Here is a 13,420-nt window from a genome sequence, read left to right as displayed (position 1 = left end):
AACTGAGCCTCTCGGTTGACCAGACCGTTGGGATTTCTCCCAAGGAACCTCGGTCGACTAGGTAGTTGGTATGCAATTTTGGCTTGGTCGACCAGATAGTCAAATGTTTGACTCCTAGGAGGTTTGGTCGACCGGGTGTTTTGGAACTAACCTGATTCGGTCGATCGGACTGTGGTCAACTAATTGACCCAGACCAGTTCGGTCGACCGAGGCAGAATGAACTGCTAAGGTCAGTTGACCGAAAGTGCATATTTTCTATAATTCGGTCTTTTATCATGCAACAAATACTCTAAGCAAAAGTATGACATATACAAGTGAGTGTGTGAGTGTCCTAGGGTCTCTTCTAAGCCTTTTTTAAGACACCGAAAAAATTCTACGTCGGTCTAACCCCTAAGGTCTTTCTAAGGTCATTTGCATTATTTGTATTATGAGCTTACGTACTTAACCATGCATGTGATATGTGTGATTATTACATACAAAAAAACTCTAATTACTATTACAGACCCTTTACATGAATGAATTATAATACAACATGAGAAATAGGGTCTTCAAGCTTCACTTGTTTTGTGTCCATCTTGATCTTGACAATTTTAGTTCCTGTATAAAGCCTTAAACACTCATTAGATACAATAAGTATTTGTCATAATCAAAACCGGGCATGACCTATAAGGTCAACAATTTCATATTTCAACTAAGCAATATATGCATTAAGTTCAAATTGGTTATTTTGCTTGAATTTTCGTATTGGCTTAACTTTTCAAGATCCTTAGTATGTAAAATTTGAATTGTGGACAAATGCAAAGTTTTTACAGTTTCAGCCCGAATAACTTCTTGAGCCTTTAGACGACACTATCCCCTATAGCTAATCCTAAATGCTAATGAAGAATTATGTGATTATGTAATTCCTGTTTGAGTAAATTCTTCTTTCAATTTCAAAGGGTTTATTTTCTTAACAACCCAACCATTTTTCTATCTTTTTTTTTTTTTTTTTTTTTTGATGGGTTAGAAGTTGGTGATTCTTTGACTTTCCATACTTGTTTGGGTTTCACACCTTTTCTTTTAAATAAGCAATCAAATTTTACATGCCCCTTATTTTTATATAAGATAATGTGGTGTGAGTGTATGAACTGAAAGAGGTGCTAGCATAGTGTTTCGATTCTTTAACAAAGTACCCCATGTATAGGTTTTTCCTTTTCCTATTTTCAATTCCATTAAAACCTATACCCTCCTTATATAAGGTCATCTTTTGTGAACCTAAGAGTTTGTCAAAATTTTTTTTACCTCTAGTGAATGTATGTATGATCTTAGACAGGTTTTCTATTTTCTTTTCTAGATCTTGAATTTTTGAGTTTTTCAAGTCTTTGCAAACATTTTTTAATTTTATGAATTCATTGGACATTGTGTTTGCTTTACACTCAAGTTCTGAAATGAGAAGATCATTTTTATTATCACTTGAAATTTGAGATCTTACAAGATTCAAATCTTTTTCTAATTTTTCATTCTTGTTTACTAACTATTTGATTTTTAAATCATTTTCTCTTTCAACAAGAACTTTTTATTCACATTCTTTCTCACATGCCTCATACTTGTTCTTCAAAGCAGTATATCTTTTATTAGCTTTAACAAGTGACTTATGAAGTCTTACATATTCAATTTGTAGTTCTTCATAAGTAGGCATGCTCTCACTATCACTACTATGACATGATTCTGAATGAGATGCATCACTCAAATCATCACATGAACCATTGCCAAGATTATCTAATTACATAGAAGGAGATGGGTTTACCTCATCGTCAGTTAGAGTTATGAAGCATGGTTTACCTCCTTCAAGATCCGTAGAGCTTGAATCATAAGGAGTGAACTCCTTTTCCTGCGTAGTTGCTCCATATCTCCTTTCAAGTTCCTCCCATATCTCCTTAACACTATTACATGCCATAACCTTACAAAGAACATTAGAATCTAAAGCGTGCAACAAGGTGTTTAAGGCATCAAAATTTATTTGCACTAAGTTCCTATCATGATCATTCAATTCATACTCAGACTTAGGAACACTAGTACAACCAATGGATTTAATAGGCACACAATCACCCTGAATAATGACATTCCAAAATTTCCAATTTAAAGCTTTCACATACTCAGTCATTCTGAATTTCCATACAACATAGTTATTACCATAGATTACTGGTGGGTGTGTGACCAATCTTCCCTCACATAAAGGGGATGCACTAACACGAGCCATCATGATTTTTTACTAAATGTCGTTTAAGTTTAAATTACAAGGCTCTGATACAAATTATTTGTTTTGGTGCAATCCCAAGAGGGGGGTGAATTGGTATTTAAAAACTTTATCCCCTAGGTCAATCCACTAATAACAGTATTACACAAGCCTAGGGTCAATCTAATGCATGTAAAATAAATCAATGTAAATATACAACGGAATTTAAACTTTAATAGAAATTTAACCAAGCATGCACAATAAAGCAGTAAAGGAGACGACACCTAGAAATGTTATCGAGGTATGGCAAACTGCCTACGTCCCCGCCTTGGCTAACAAGTACAAGGATTATCTTTATAGGCTCACTTAACGGGTGGAGCGGCACCTTTACAACCAGGTCAATTAGCACAGGGCTGACCTCAACCTTTACAACCAGGTCAATTAACACAGGGCTAACCTCAACCTACACAATCCTTCTGGACTGGATTACTGCCCCCTCAGGCCACGCTTGGAATACAACAGATTTCTTAATAAACTTTGTGTAAAACAAATGTGCTTCTCAACTAAGTAGGCATGTACTAAAATATGCATAGTATAATCAATGCACTACCAAAAGATTGGAATTGATAAGTTCAGTGTAGTCTAAATGTTTACTCTCGAATATTTATGCAAATATTGCAATCTGTGCGTGAGAGTGTAAATGAAATTATCTTTGTGTCAAAAAATGATTTCAATTTCAATGCACAAGCAAAGATCATAAGCACACTTCAAATATCTCAAAAAATATTTTTGTACAAATAAACCATAAGAGATATTCAGATTTGATTTATAAAAAAATTTGATCTTTGTGTTCAATAAGATAAAATCAATCAAAGGATATTTCAACAAAGATCTTTTAACATATGCACAAATATCTCAACAAAATATTTCTCAAAGTAAATCACACGAGATATTTGAAATCGGTTTGTAAAAGTTATTTGATCTTTGTGTTAAGATGATATTATCAATCAAGAGGTACACTAACAAAGATCTTCACAAGCAAAACATCTCAAAAGTATTTTTCACAAAAATAAGCACATGGGATATTTGAAAACGGTTTGTAGAAATTTATTTCACAAACAAAAAGTAATATGAACTCTTGAGTATTGCAATGATGATGCAAAACTCACAAGCTCTACGAAGTTTTCTTACGGAAGACTTGTTAATGAAGTCTCCTACAAAAACTCAAGCTTACTTTGCGGATAAAAATGTATCTCAATCAACTAGAACTAATGAGAGTGTAAGCTTAACTAGAAACTCACAATAGCACTCTTACTTAGTAAGGTTTGTAATGAGGATGAGTAAGAATGAAGAAGTGAAGCTTGTATGTGAGAAATAGAGCTTTTGAGAATCGAAGGATATTTACTAATTATTTTGTTAATCTCTTGCTAATTTTTGCAAATGAAGGAGTATATATAGAGTTCCCCAAAAATATAATCGTTCAGGACACATAAGGTATTATTATAAAAGTTTAAATGCAGTTTAACCAAATTAACCTCATTTAAAAATATTAACCACAGTAAAAATAATGGGGCAACCTGAGAGCACCGGTTGACCAAGGGAAGTTCAGTCGACCGTAAGGTAAAATAGTTTACTCCTAGGGAGTTCAGTCGACAGGGTATAAATGAACTAGGTAAGTTCGGTCGACCGAGCTGTAGTCAATTTGTTGACCCGGCACCGGTTCAGTCGACCGAGAAGATTTTGTACTTGGGAGTACGGTCGACCGAACATGCAACTTAAGTGCATTTCGGTTCTATTTGATCATGCAATCACCCTATTCATTTAATCATACATATATGTGTATGTGTGAGTGTCATAGGGTCATTTTAGGCCCTTTTTTTATTTTGAGGACACCAAAAAAATCCGGCATCGGTCGACTGAACCCTTAGGTCCATCTATGGTCTTGAACTTATCTATCCTACCATGCAGGTAAGACAGTAATTATTACAGACTATGTTCCTATATTACTATTACACACCCAAAATGATAAATATAAATTACAATGAATAAACATTTTGAGTCTTCGTCTTCTTTGAGACCTTGTGCGTGCACCATATGATACTTCTGATTGGTCCTGCACACAAACCCATCAACCATTAAATATGAGAGTATTTGTCATAATCAAAACGGAATATGACATATAAAGTCAACACACTGGCCCTTGAATCAAACGAAAAAAAAATCATTATAACTTCATGGTATACCCATGGATTGGCCAATTTCTTTTTGGAAGGTTGCAACTTCTAAATTGTCGTAGTTTCTATTCCTGTTAATAGTTTAGCACATTATTTGTTGGTACTCTAAGGTCCTAAAACACAAGAAAAGAAACTATCATTTAATTTAACAGCATTTTTTTCTATTTATATTTTTTTTGTCTTCTTTTCCTTTTAATTTAATTAAATTATCTTGCAAAATAATTTTTTACTTACTTTTTCTTTTATTTATTTTCTTTTTTCTCTTTAATTCTCATCAAACACTTGCTCAAGTGCAAATTCTTCATAAAAAAATAAAAACAGTCAACAAATTATTTGAAAATTGATTGATTTGATAGACTCTCGGGTTGCTCTTGTCTAATTATTTTTCCATTTTCTCACTTTCTCTTGTCCCACTCTATTTTAATATTAAAATATTTTATTTAATAATTTGTTTTAACTCTTTAATTTTTAATTTTATTTAATTATCAATTAGTTCAAAATCTAGTATTTTAATATCATGCAATATCATTGTCAAACTATTTGAAAATAAAAAATTATAAATAAAAAATATACTAAAACCTAAGAACTACTAATGTGTTTGTTATTATTTCAACAACTACAAAAAAAAAAAAAAAAAAAACCTTTTATCTTTAAACTAAACAATAATTAAAAATATTAATAAATAATTAAAATTAAAAAGAGTATAAAATGAAAAATATTTTAATAAAAATATAAATTAATTATAATTATTCCATTTTTAACTCACATTTGAGTATTGCAAAAACAACTTTATTGTACATAATAATTGAAAGTTGGTTAAATTAACCTTTTAAAAAGACGTATATTTTTCAAAAGTTTAAAAACTTTATTGATATAATTTTAATTATATTATAAATTTATATGACCTTGTATTTTAATTTGAAGAAATTTTTTTACGTCAAATAAACAATTTTATTTAATTGAAAAGAATCAGTTCTATTCATTAAAGTACTATGCTAATAAGTTGCTAAAATAATAGAAATTCATAAATTTTTTCTCAATTTTTATCAAAATTAGTAAGTAATAGCAAAAATAAAAAAACAAATTAATAAAATTAATAAATGTAAAATCTTGAAAAAAATTATTATATAATAATAATAAAAAATAAAATTGATATGAAGTAAACCAAAATTTTTTTAAAAAAAAATATGTCAAATACTTAAATAATTAAAAAGTCAAATTTAATATATTTTTTGAAATAAATTGAGTTCTAAAACATAAAATCTATTAAATTAATACTTACTGTGTATGCAGGTGCGTAATGCCGTAATGGAGTGGTTCAAGTATAGTTATCAAATGGGCCTGACAAGTGGGCCATTCAGTGACATCAGCCCAGACAAAAGGAAACACCGAGCTGCCATCCTAGATCAATTTAGCTGATGACGGCCCACCTAGCAAATGTGCTTCCGTATCCGACTCTACTCTAGTTCCTTTTTTTAGGTGCATGTAGTCATGCGGCGCGTTTGGCTTTCTCGAAAAAACAACTCATCTCTAAAATTAGTTAATTGCAAGGTGAAGGTGCAAAAAGAAAGGTACCGCAGATAGTCATAATGTATATTTTAGTATATGAAACGGATGTAATTAAAAAGTAGAATGAAACTCATGCTCAAGTTCAATTTACGACTTGCTGATTAGTTTTTTACAAGTATTTTTGAATTGAAAAAATCATATTCTGTGTCTGGAAGCACAAATTTTAAGTTTTGCATTTAGATTTATACAAATTTGGACAAAATTTAATACAATTTTGTTTTTTTTTTTTTTAAATGTATGCAATTTACATCAAGTTTAAGACTCAAAATTCAAGTTTCCAATTAAACAGAGATGCTGTCACAAGTCAAGCTTGTTTAGAATATATTTATACTTGCGTGTAGTTGCTAGTATTGTGTATATAGGATGAGTAACCATGTAAATCGTTTTGTAGGTTTTATTCACAAGTCAATTTGATATTTTCTAATAATAAAACTTAAATAGTGTAAAAAAACTATTTAATTAGAGGAGGATGAGTGTTCACTATCATCATAAAACTCACTAATTAACTACTGTAAATGTATTTAGCTTATTTGACTTCCTTCTTAAACATAATTATTGCATAGAGAAATGTAAATAATGAATTACATTACTTCATATTTGTTGTGCAACTCTTAATTGTTCACATTACTATTTACTATTTTTGCTTACTTTTTATTTGATAATTATAATTTCATTCATGTAATAAGTTTTCATAAATGTGAAGTACTCGGCATTGTCATTGATATATTTTTTTTCTTTTAAAAATTGGTAAAAACGAGTTACACTCCCCACCCAACCCTAATTTCCCACCCATGAAAAGAAGCTCACGTAACTCACCGGCTATGCCCATTCAAACACTGCACGCAATCCAAATCTAAACTCACCCCATGCAAATAAACTCCACGATGGAAAACTACTTCCTCTTCTTCCTACTCGCCCTCCCCATCTCCCTCTTCTTTCTCCTCCACCGGCACCGCCGCAACCATCGTCCGCCAGGTCCTCCCGGCCTCCCTCTTATCGGAAACCTCCACCAGCTCAAAACCTCTGCCCCTCACATCCGCCTCCACCGCCTCCCCGCCAAGTACGGCCCCCTCATGTCGCTCACCCTCGGCTCCGTCCCCTCCGTGGTCATCTCCTCCGCCAGAGTCGCCAAAGAAGTGCTCAAGACCCACGACCTCGCCGTCTCCGGCCGCCCCTCCATGCTCGGCCAGCAGAAACTCTCCTACTCCGGCCGCGACATCGCCTTCTCCCCGTACGGCGACTACTGGAAAGAAGTCAGAAAGATCTGCATGCTCCACCTCTTCAGCACCAAGAAGGTCCTCTCCTTTCGCTCCGTCCGGGAGGAGGAGATTTCCCGCACGCTCGAGAAAATCTCCGAACTTTCCTTTTCCTCCAAACCCGTGAATTTGAGCGAGACGATGATGTGTCTGACGAATTCGATTATTTGTAGGATTGGGTTTGGGAAGAGGTACGAGGCGAGCAGGTTTGGGGAGCTGCTAATCGAGACGCAGGCCATGATGGCGAGTTTCTTCGTGTCGGATTATTTTCCGGTGGTGGGGTGGTGGGTTGACAGAGCGAGTGGGCTGTTTGGGAGGCTGGAAAAGAATTGGAGGGAATTGGATTTGTTTTACCAGGAGGTCATTGAGGAGCACCTTGACCCTGAAAGGCCCAAACCCCAGAAGGAGGACATCACTGATGCCTTGCTCCGCCTGAGAAAGGATCGGCTATTTGCAACTGACGATTTCACTCTTGATCATATTAAAGCACTGCTCATGGTATTCTTTTTTAAAATTTTAATTTTTAGTGATAGTAAACTTTCCAAAGACTGTAGAAGAAGAAATTATTAGTTAAACCAGATCTACCACATCATAGGAAGACTAACATAAAATTAAGTAGTGACAACACATATATGAGACCAATGACTGAATTATTTTTAATTTTTTTTTTCAAAATAAATAAGAAAACTCATGAGTTGTTACTGTTTTATTATGTTAGTTTATACATTATATGATATACCCAATAATTTCTCCTTTTAAAGACATAAGTGGCTCGTACTTAATAATTTAGTCTATTGAGAAAATATTAGATACATCAGTATTCCCCCTAACATGTTAATTTGTATATTAGACCAATGTAAATTCAACATGTGTTAGTATGTTAACTGCATTAATAGGTAGTTTTAATTTTTTGCATCTAACGAATCATATACATGGTAAATTTATGTTGGTCCCAACTTTTCAAATAGCATGCTAGGTAGTATATATACTAGGTGTAGCTAATAATTTGATCTACTTCTTATGTCTTTCGATGAGACTCCTGGGATCCCTAAGGAGGTTATTGTGTTTCTTTTCTTTTCTTTTTTATTCTTTTGTCTGGATTCATCTAAAATTTTATCGATTAGTAAGTCATATATTTGACTCAAAAACTTAAATTATTAGGTCAAATAATAAATTTTTTAATATATATATCTAAAAACTACCAAAATATGTAGATTGAAAAGATAAAATTCAAGATTACATCTAATTTAAGAGTCACCTTGCATATTTTTGATGAGGTATTTCAGATTGTAGTGTTTCAATACCAACATAGATATGGATCATCTGTTTGAGACTTGCATAAATATGATGTTTATATACCTCTGTGTCTATTCTGAACATAGCCCATGATAAAAATGCTTTCATCATTCTTTTCTTAATTTGATTATGAGGAGAGGCATACATATTTGGAGCATGCTCAAACTCTCAATCTTTGGGTTACTAAAATCTTACGAGCATAATAAAAATTTATATATTCTGACATTAGAGTAGGGTTAAAAATCAAGTTTTATAATTCAAAAAAAAATTCACTGCTACATCTCAAGTCTTATAATTAATTAAAAAGATACAGTATGCATCCTCATTAACTAATCATCTTATTCTTGTTCTGCAGAATGTTCTTGTCGCCGAAACAGATACAATTGCAATTTTTGTAATCTGGATAATGACACAATTAGTAAAAAACCCTAGAGTGATGAATACCTCACAAAACGAACTCAGAAATTCAATAAAAAAGAAAAATCTCATAAACGAAGACGATCTTCAAAAACTTCCCTACCTCAAGGCTGTGGTGAAAGAGGCATTTAGGTTGCACCCCGTGAATCCCATGCTTGTTCCTCGACAAGCAATTCAAAAATTTACACTAGACGCGTACGAAATCGAACCCAAGACCATAATTTTTGTGAATGCGTGGGCCATAGGAAGGGACTGCGATGCTTGGGAAAACCCAGAAGAGTTCTTTCCTGAAAGATTCTTAGGATGTTCTATAGACTTCAAAGGACAAGATTTTGGATTAATACCATTTGGCACCAGTCGGCGACGTTGCCGTGGGATGCACCTTGGAGTGCTAACCGTCAAGCTTGCCCTCGCCAATCTTCTCTATTTCTTCAATTGGGAGTTGCCGCAAGGGATGAAGAAGGAAGACATTGACATAGACATGATTCCTGGCATTACCACGCACAAGAAAATTCCTCTTTATCTCTTATCTAAAAAGTACGGTGTATGAATTAATACATACAACCACGTGGGTAGTAGTAAGCATTATCAATATGCAAAATTCTACTTCCAAGTCAATCTTATGTACAATTTGCTTGTAGCGGTCGCCACATTGTCATAATTTAATAAAGGGTTCCTCCTGTATTTTGTAATTTTATGTTCATAGTACGTATGAATAAATTATTGGCAAGAAGATTTGATTTTCTTTTTAATCAGGCCACAGCACAAGCATATGTTATAAGTCATAATATATTAACACTAATAGTGGTAGAGGTAGACCACAATTTAAGTTTATAAATTAAGAGGGTCTATTTAATATTGTTTATAATTTTTGTTTTTATTTCTTTGTCATACTAAACAAACATATTATTTAAATTTTCTCCATATTCTGTAGGTTTCTCATCATTTGATTGAAGAAATGCTCATTTTTAGCTAGCTCTCAAATTTTATCCAAGCAGCAGTAGCGTGCGGCTATGCCCTTATGTCATTCAGGCTGCCATAGTCATATTCATATATATCTTTTGCAAAAATGGCCTAGTTAAATAATTAAGAAGCCTTGTGTTAACGTATATTAGGCTTTGGGCTGAAACCCAACTTTTATTTACTTGTACAACACTCCTATTACTTGTACTACACTCCTATTTACTTGTACAGCACTCCGTGTGCCTTATATATAAATAGGCACCCATGTATACTCTTTAGATACAAGAAATACAATAATACTTGTTCAGCATTTCTTCGTATCAGAGCCACTGCTCTGACCTTTCCATAGCAGTCTTGTTTTCTTAGTGTTGCTCTTTCCCTATCACGCTTTCGCTGCCGTCAAGGAATCACACGACAAACCACTGCATCCTCTGTCGCCGTCATGCTCATCACTCCGATCATGTTTTTGCAAGTACCATAAAGATCGTCGTTCGCCGATCTACTTATCGGTGGAAACCAGGACGTCATCGGAGCTTGCACGTGCCCATATGCGCCGCCGTCGTGTTCTAGTTTAGAGTCCATGTGCCTCACGCGCCAATCATCTGCTGCCTACACGCGCTCCACATGCTGGTTTCATCCTACCACGTCAGCCCTAGCTGACATCATCACGCCATGTTAGCTTGGCACGTTAACCTGCCACGTCAACCTACCACGTTAGCTTGCCACATCATCACTGTTGACCGTTGACCCAAGCGTTGACCGTTAACCAATCTGTTGACTGTTGGTGTGACAACCCGAATAAAAATGGAATTTAGATAATAAAGAGAAAGGAAAATGAAACCAGTAACGGAAGGAGGAAGTCAACTTCGTCGACAAGGGCTTAAGAGAATTCATCGACGAAAACTAAATTTCATCGACGAAGAAATACCGAAAGGCGTTTTGAGCCGATTGAATTTCGTCGACGAGGACTGAATTTTGTCGACGAAATTATTGAAGGATTTGTCGACAAATGACGTGGATCGTCGACAAATCCAATCCTATAAATAGAAAAATCTTGATTTTTAACTTCATAACTAAGTAAACTCTCTTCTCTGTCTCTCCCCTTCGGCTCTCTCTCTCTCTCTCATCGATTTTGGGCAAGATTTACACTGGATCAACAATCCGAAGTCACCATGACGCTCCTGGGAAAATTCTCTCCAAATCTTCCGGAGCGGTTTGTTGGTGAAAGCAAGTTGGAAATCATCCCTGGGTTGAGGTAAGGCTTTTTAAGCCAAATTTGACTTTACGGTAGTTATAGGAAATGATGTACACATCGAAATACTGAAGTTTAGTACTGTGAGTTTTCAGTTTTAGGGTATTGATTAGGAAATCCTACGGATGTGAGATTAGAGTTTATAGGGGCTTTTCTCAGTAGTCAGGTAAGGGAATAAACTAAAGCAGTTATTTTCCATGCAAATTATTATTAATTATGAGTAAATTTAATTTCATAAAGCATATGTTATATTTGTATATTACGAATGAAATGTACGTTTGGGAAATACTGCTATTATGTTGAAATGTATATGTATGTATGAGATGCCAAAAAATTATGATTTTAGAATAAGAAGTATGATTTTATACAGCGCATGTGTGGCATGAATATTATTTTACGTGAAATGTATTATGGTATGAAAGATTTTATGAGCAAAGTATGGTTTTAGGTATTATGAAAAGATATGTTATGTTATGATGATTTTGACGAGTACATGATAATTGATTTGTTTTCAGAATGTATATACCTGAAATGATTCTGGCGCGAGGCCGTGTAATTATGATATGTTCGGAATGAGGTCTTAATTATGTTATGTTCGGCACAAGGTCGTAATTATGTTATGTTCGGCACGAGGCCGTAATTATGTTATGTTCAGCACGAAACTATAATTACGATATGTTCGACACGAGACCATAATGATGTTTTATATGATCATGTATTATATGTTATCAGAACCCGAATGTTAGTTTAGTTCAGTTCAGGAGCTCAATACCGTAGCTATATGTAGATCAGATATCTACGTTCAGATTAGTGCTAACCATCCCACGAGGGGATGGGAGATGGATAGTCGATGTGGCTTTCAGTAGAGTGTGGACGTCCACCTGACAGTCCGCATCAAGGTGTGGCGGGCTCATCGTACTTACAGATATATTTGACTCGACAGTGGTCAGCCAGCCATTGTCAGGTCCCCTTCGGGCTGCACAACCCGTCATGGGGGGTAATACATGACACCAGCTAACTATTCATCCTGGGTATGCTTTAAGTATTATCAGTTATAACAGATGTTTTATGTACGTTATGATTTATTAATAAATATGAAAGTATATGAGAATTTAGTAGTTTATGATGAATGATTACCAATATATGAATTGTACTGTATATGTATAATTGCATTAAATGTTCATGTTGCCACACAGTTGTATTTAGTTTATTTTCCCTTACTAAAATGTGTCTCAGCCCCCAACATTAATTAATTTTTCAGGAGATCCTGAGTGACCGACGGGTCGTGGCCACCGTTAAGTAGTGATATTACCCCGTTAGGAGGGTAAGATTTTGTACTAGGATCAGGATTACTTTGTGTTTGATCCTAGAGTTATTTTGATATTTTTAGAGGATGTATAAAAGTATAGCTCTATGATGTTGTAGTAAACTTTGGTGTTATGTTTTATGGATGAATGATTTAGATTTTTATGCTTGCTGCTGCTTAGGTTTCTGCTGTGATTGACAGGTGTCCCCGTTACCCACGGGTTCGGGTCAACTTTTCCATTGATTATGTTGCATTTTTATGTTAAGAAATTGAGGTCGTTACAGTTGGCTTTTTCAGTCCAAGTTCTCCTTACCCGGTTTTTCGCATAGATTTCATTTTTGCAGTTTATTTTTGCATATTGTGTCTCTAAATGGATAAAAAAAGAAGAAGATATTTTTCTTCCTTGCCCCATCAATACTGCATTGGAGGGGACTAGGAATTCTTTATCTTTGTAGCACCCCGAACACAGTGTGGCCCGGAGTGCCATTCCCTATACATATATCTCTGATACCATAATAACAATAACAACTTGAATCCCAAAGTGGGGTACCGGGTACACTTATCCATAATTTTGTCTTTAAACCAAACAGCATAAACATATATATATACTATACCTCAGACACTATACCAAAGTTCTAATACCACCATAATTTCACATGTATCCCCAAACATTCATATTACATTCCAAATAAACAAAACATATCTATATACACATATATACATGCCAATGTCTCACATACACTTACTTTAAATAACACTATCTAATCCTACCCCGGAGCTCTCTAGGTTTGGTCCCTTGAACTTCCTAAAAAATTAGAATTATTGGAGTGAGACACCTCTTAGTAAGACGAAATAGATTATTATCAGTGTGTGGCAGCATGAGTTTTAGTGTAGCAGAAACATGTCCCTTAA

The 13,420-nt window shown here is 34.5% G+C and overlaps 1 protein-coding gene across 1 annotated transcript; it reads left to right on the top strand.

Moving 5' to 3' along the window:
• The first annotated feature begins 6,902 nt into the window (after positions 1-6,902).
• Positions 6,903-9,537, top strand: LOC131162263 (6,7,8-trihydroxycoumarin synthase-like). Its single transcript, XM_058118569.1, has 2 exons — positions 6,903-7,772; positions 8,926-9,537. Exons 1-2 carry the CDS (start codon positions 6,903-6,905, stop codon positions 9,535-9,537), a joined length of 1,482 nt encoding a protein of 493 aa, XP_057974552.1.
• The last annotated feature ends 3,883 nt before the right edge of the window (positions 9,538-13,420 follow it).

Source organism: Malania oleifera, chromosome 8 (genome assembly GCF_029873635.1).
Source record: "Malania oleifera isolate guangnan ecotype guangnan chromosome 8, ASM2987363v1, whole genome shotgun sequence".
Lineage (NCBI taxonomy): Eukaryota > Viridiplantae > Streptophyta > Magnoliopsida > Santalales > Ximeniaceae > Malania > Malania oleifera.
Note: the sequence above shows the minus strand (reverse complement) of the source record. Positions and strands in the feature narration are given on the sequence as shown.

Coding starts and splice junctions, on each gene's coding strand:
- LOC131162263 (XM_058118569.1), top strand. CDS start 6,903: ATGGAAAACTACTTCCTCTTCTTCCTACTCGCCCTCCCCATCTCCCTC. Junction 7,773..8,925: donor ATATTAAAGCACTGCTCATG/GTATTCTTTTTT, acceptor CTTGTTCTGCAG/AATGTTCTTGTCGCCGAAAC.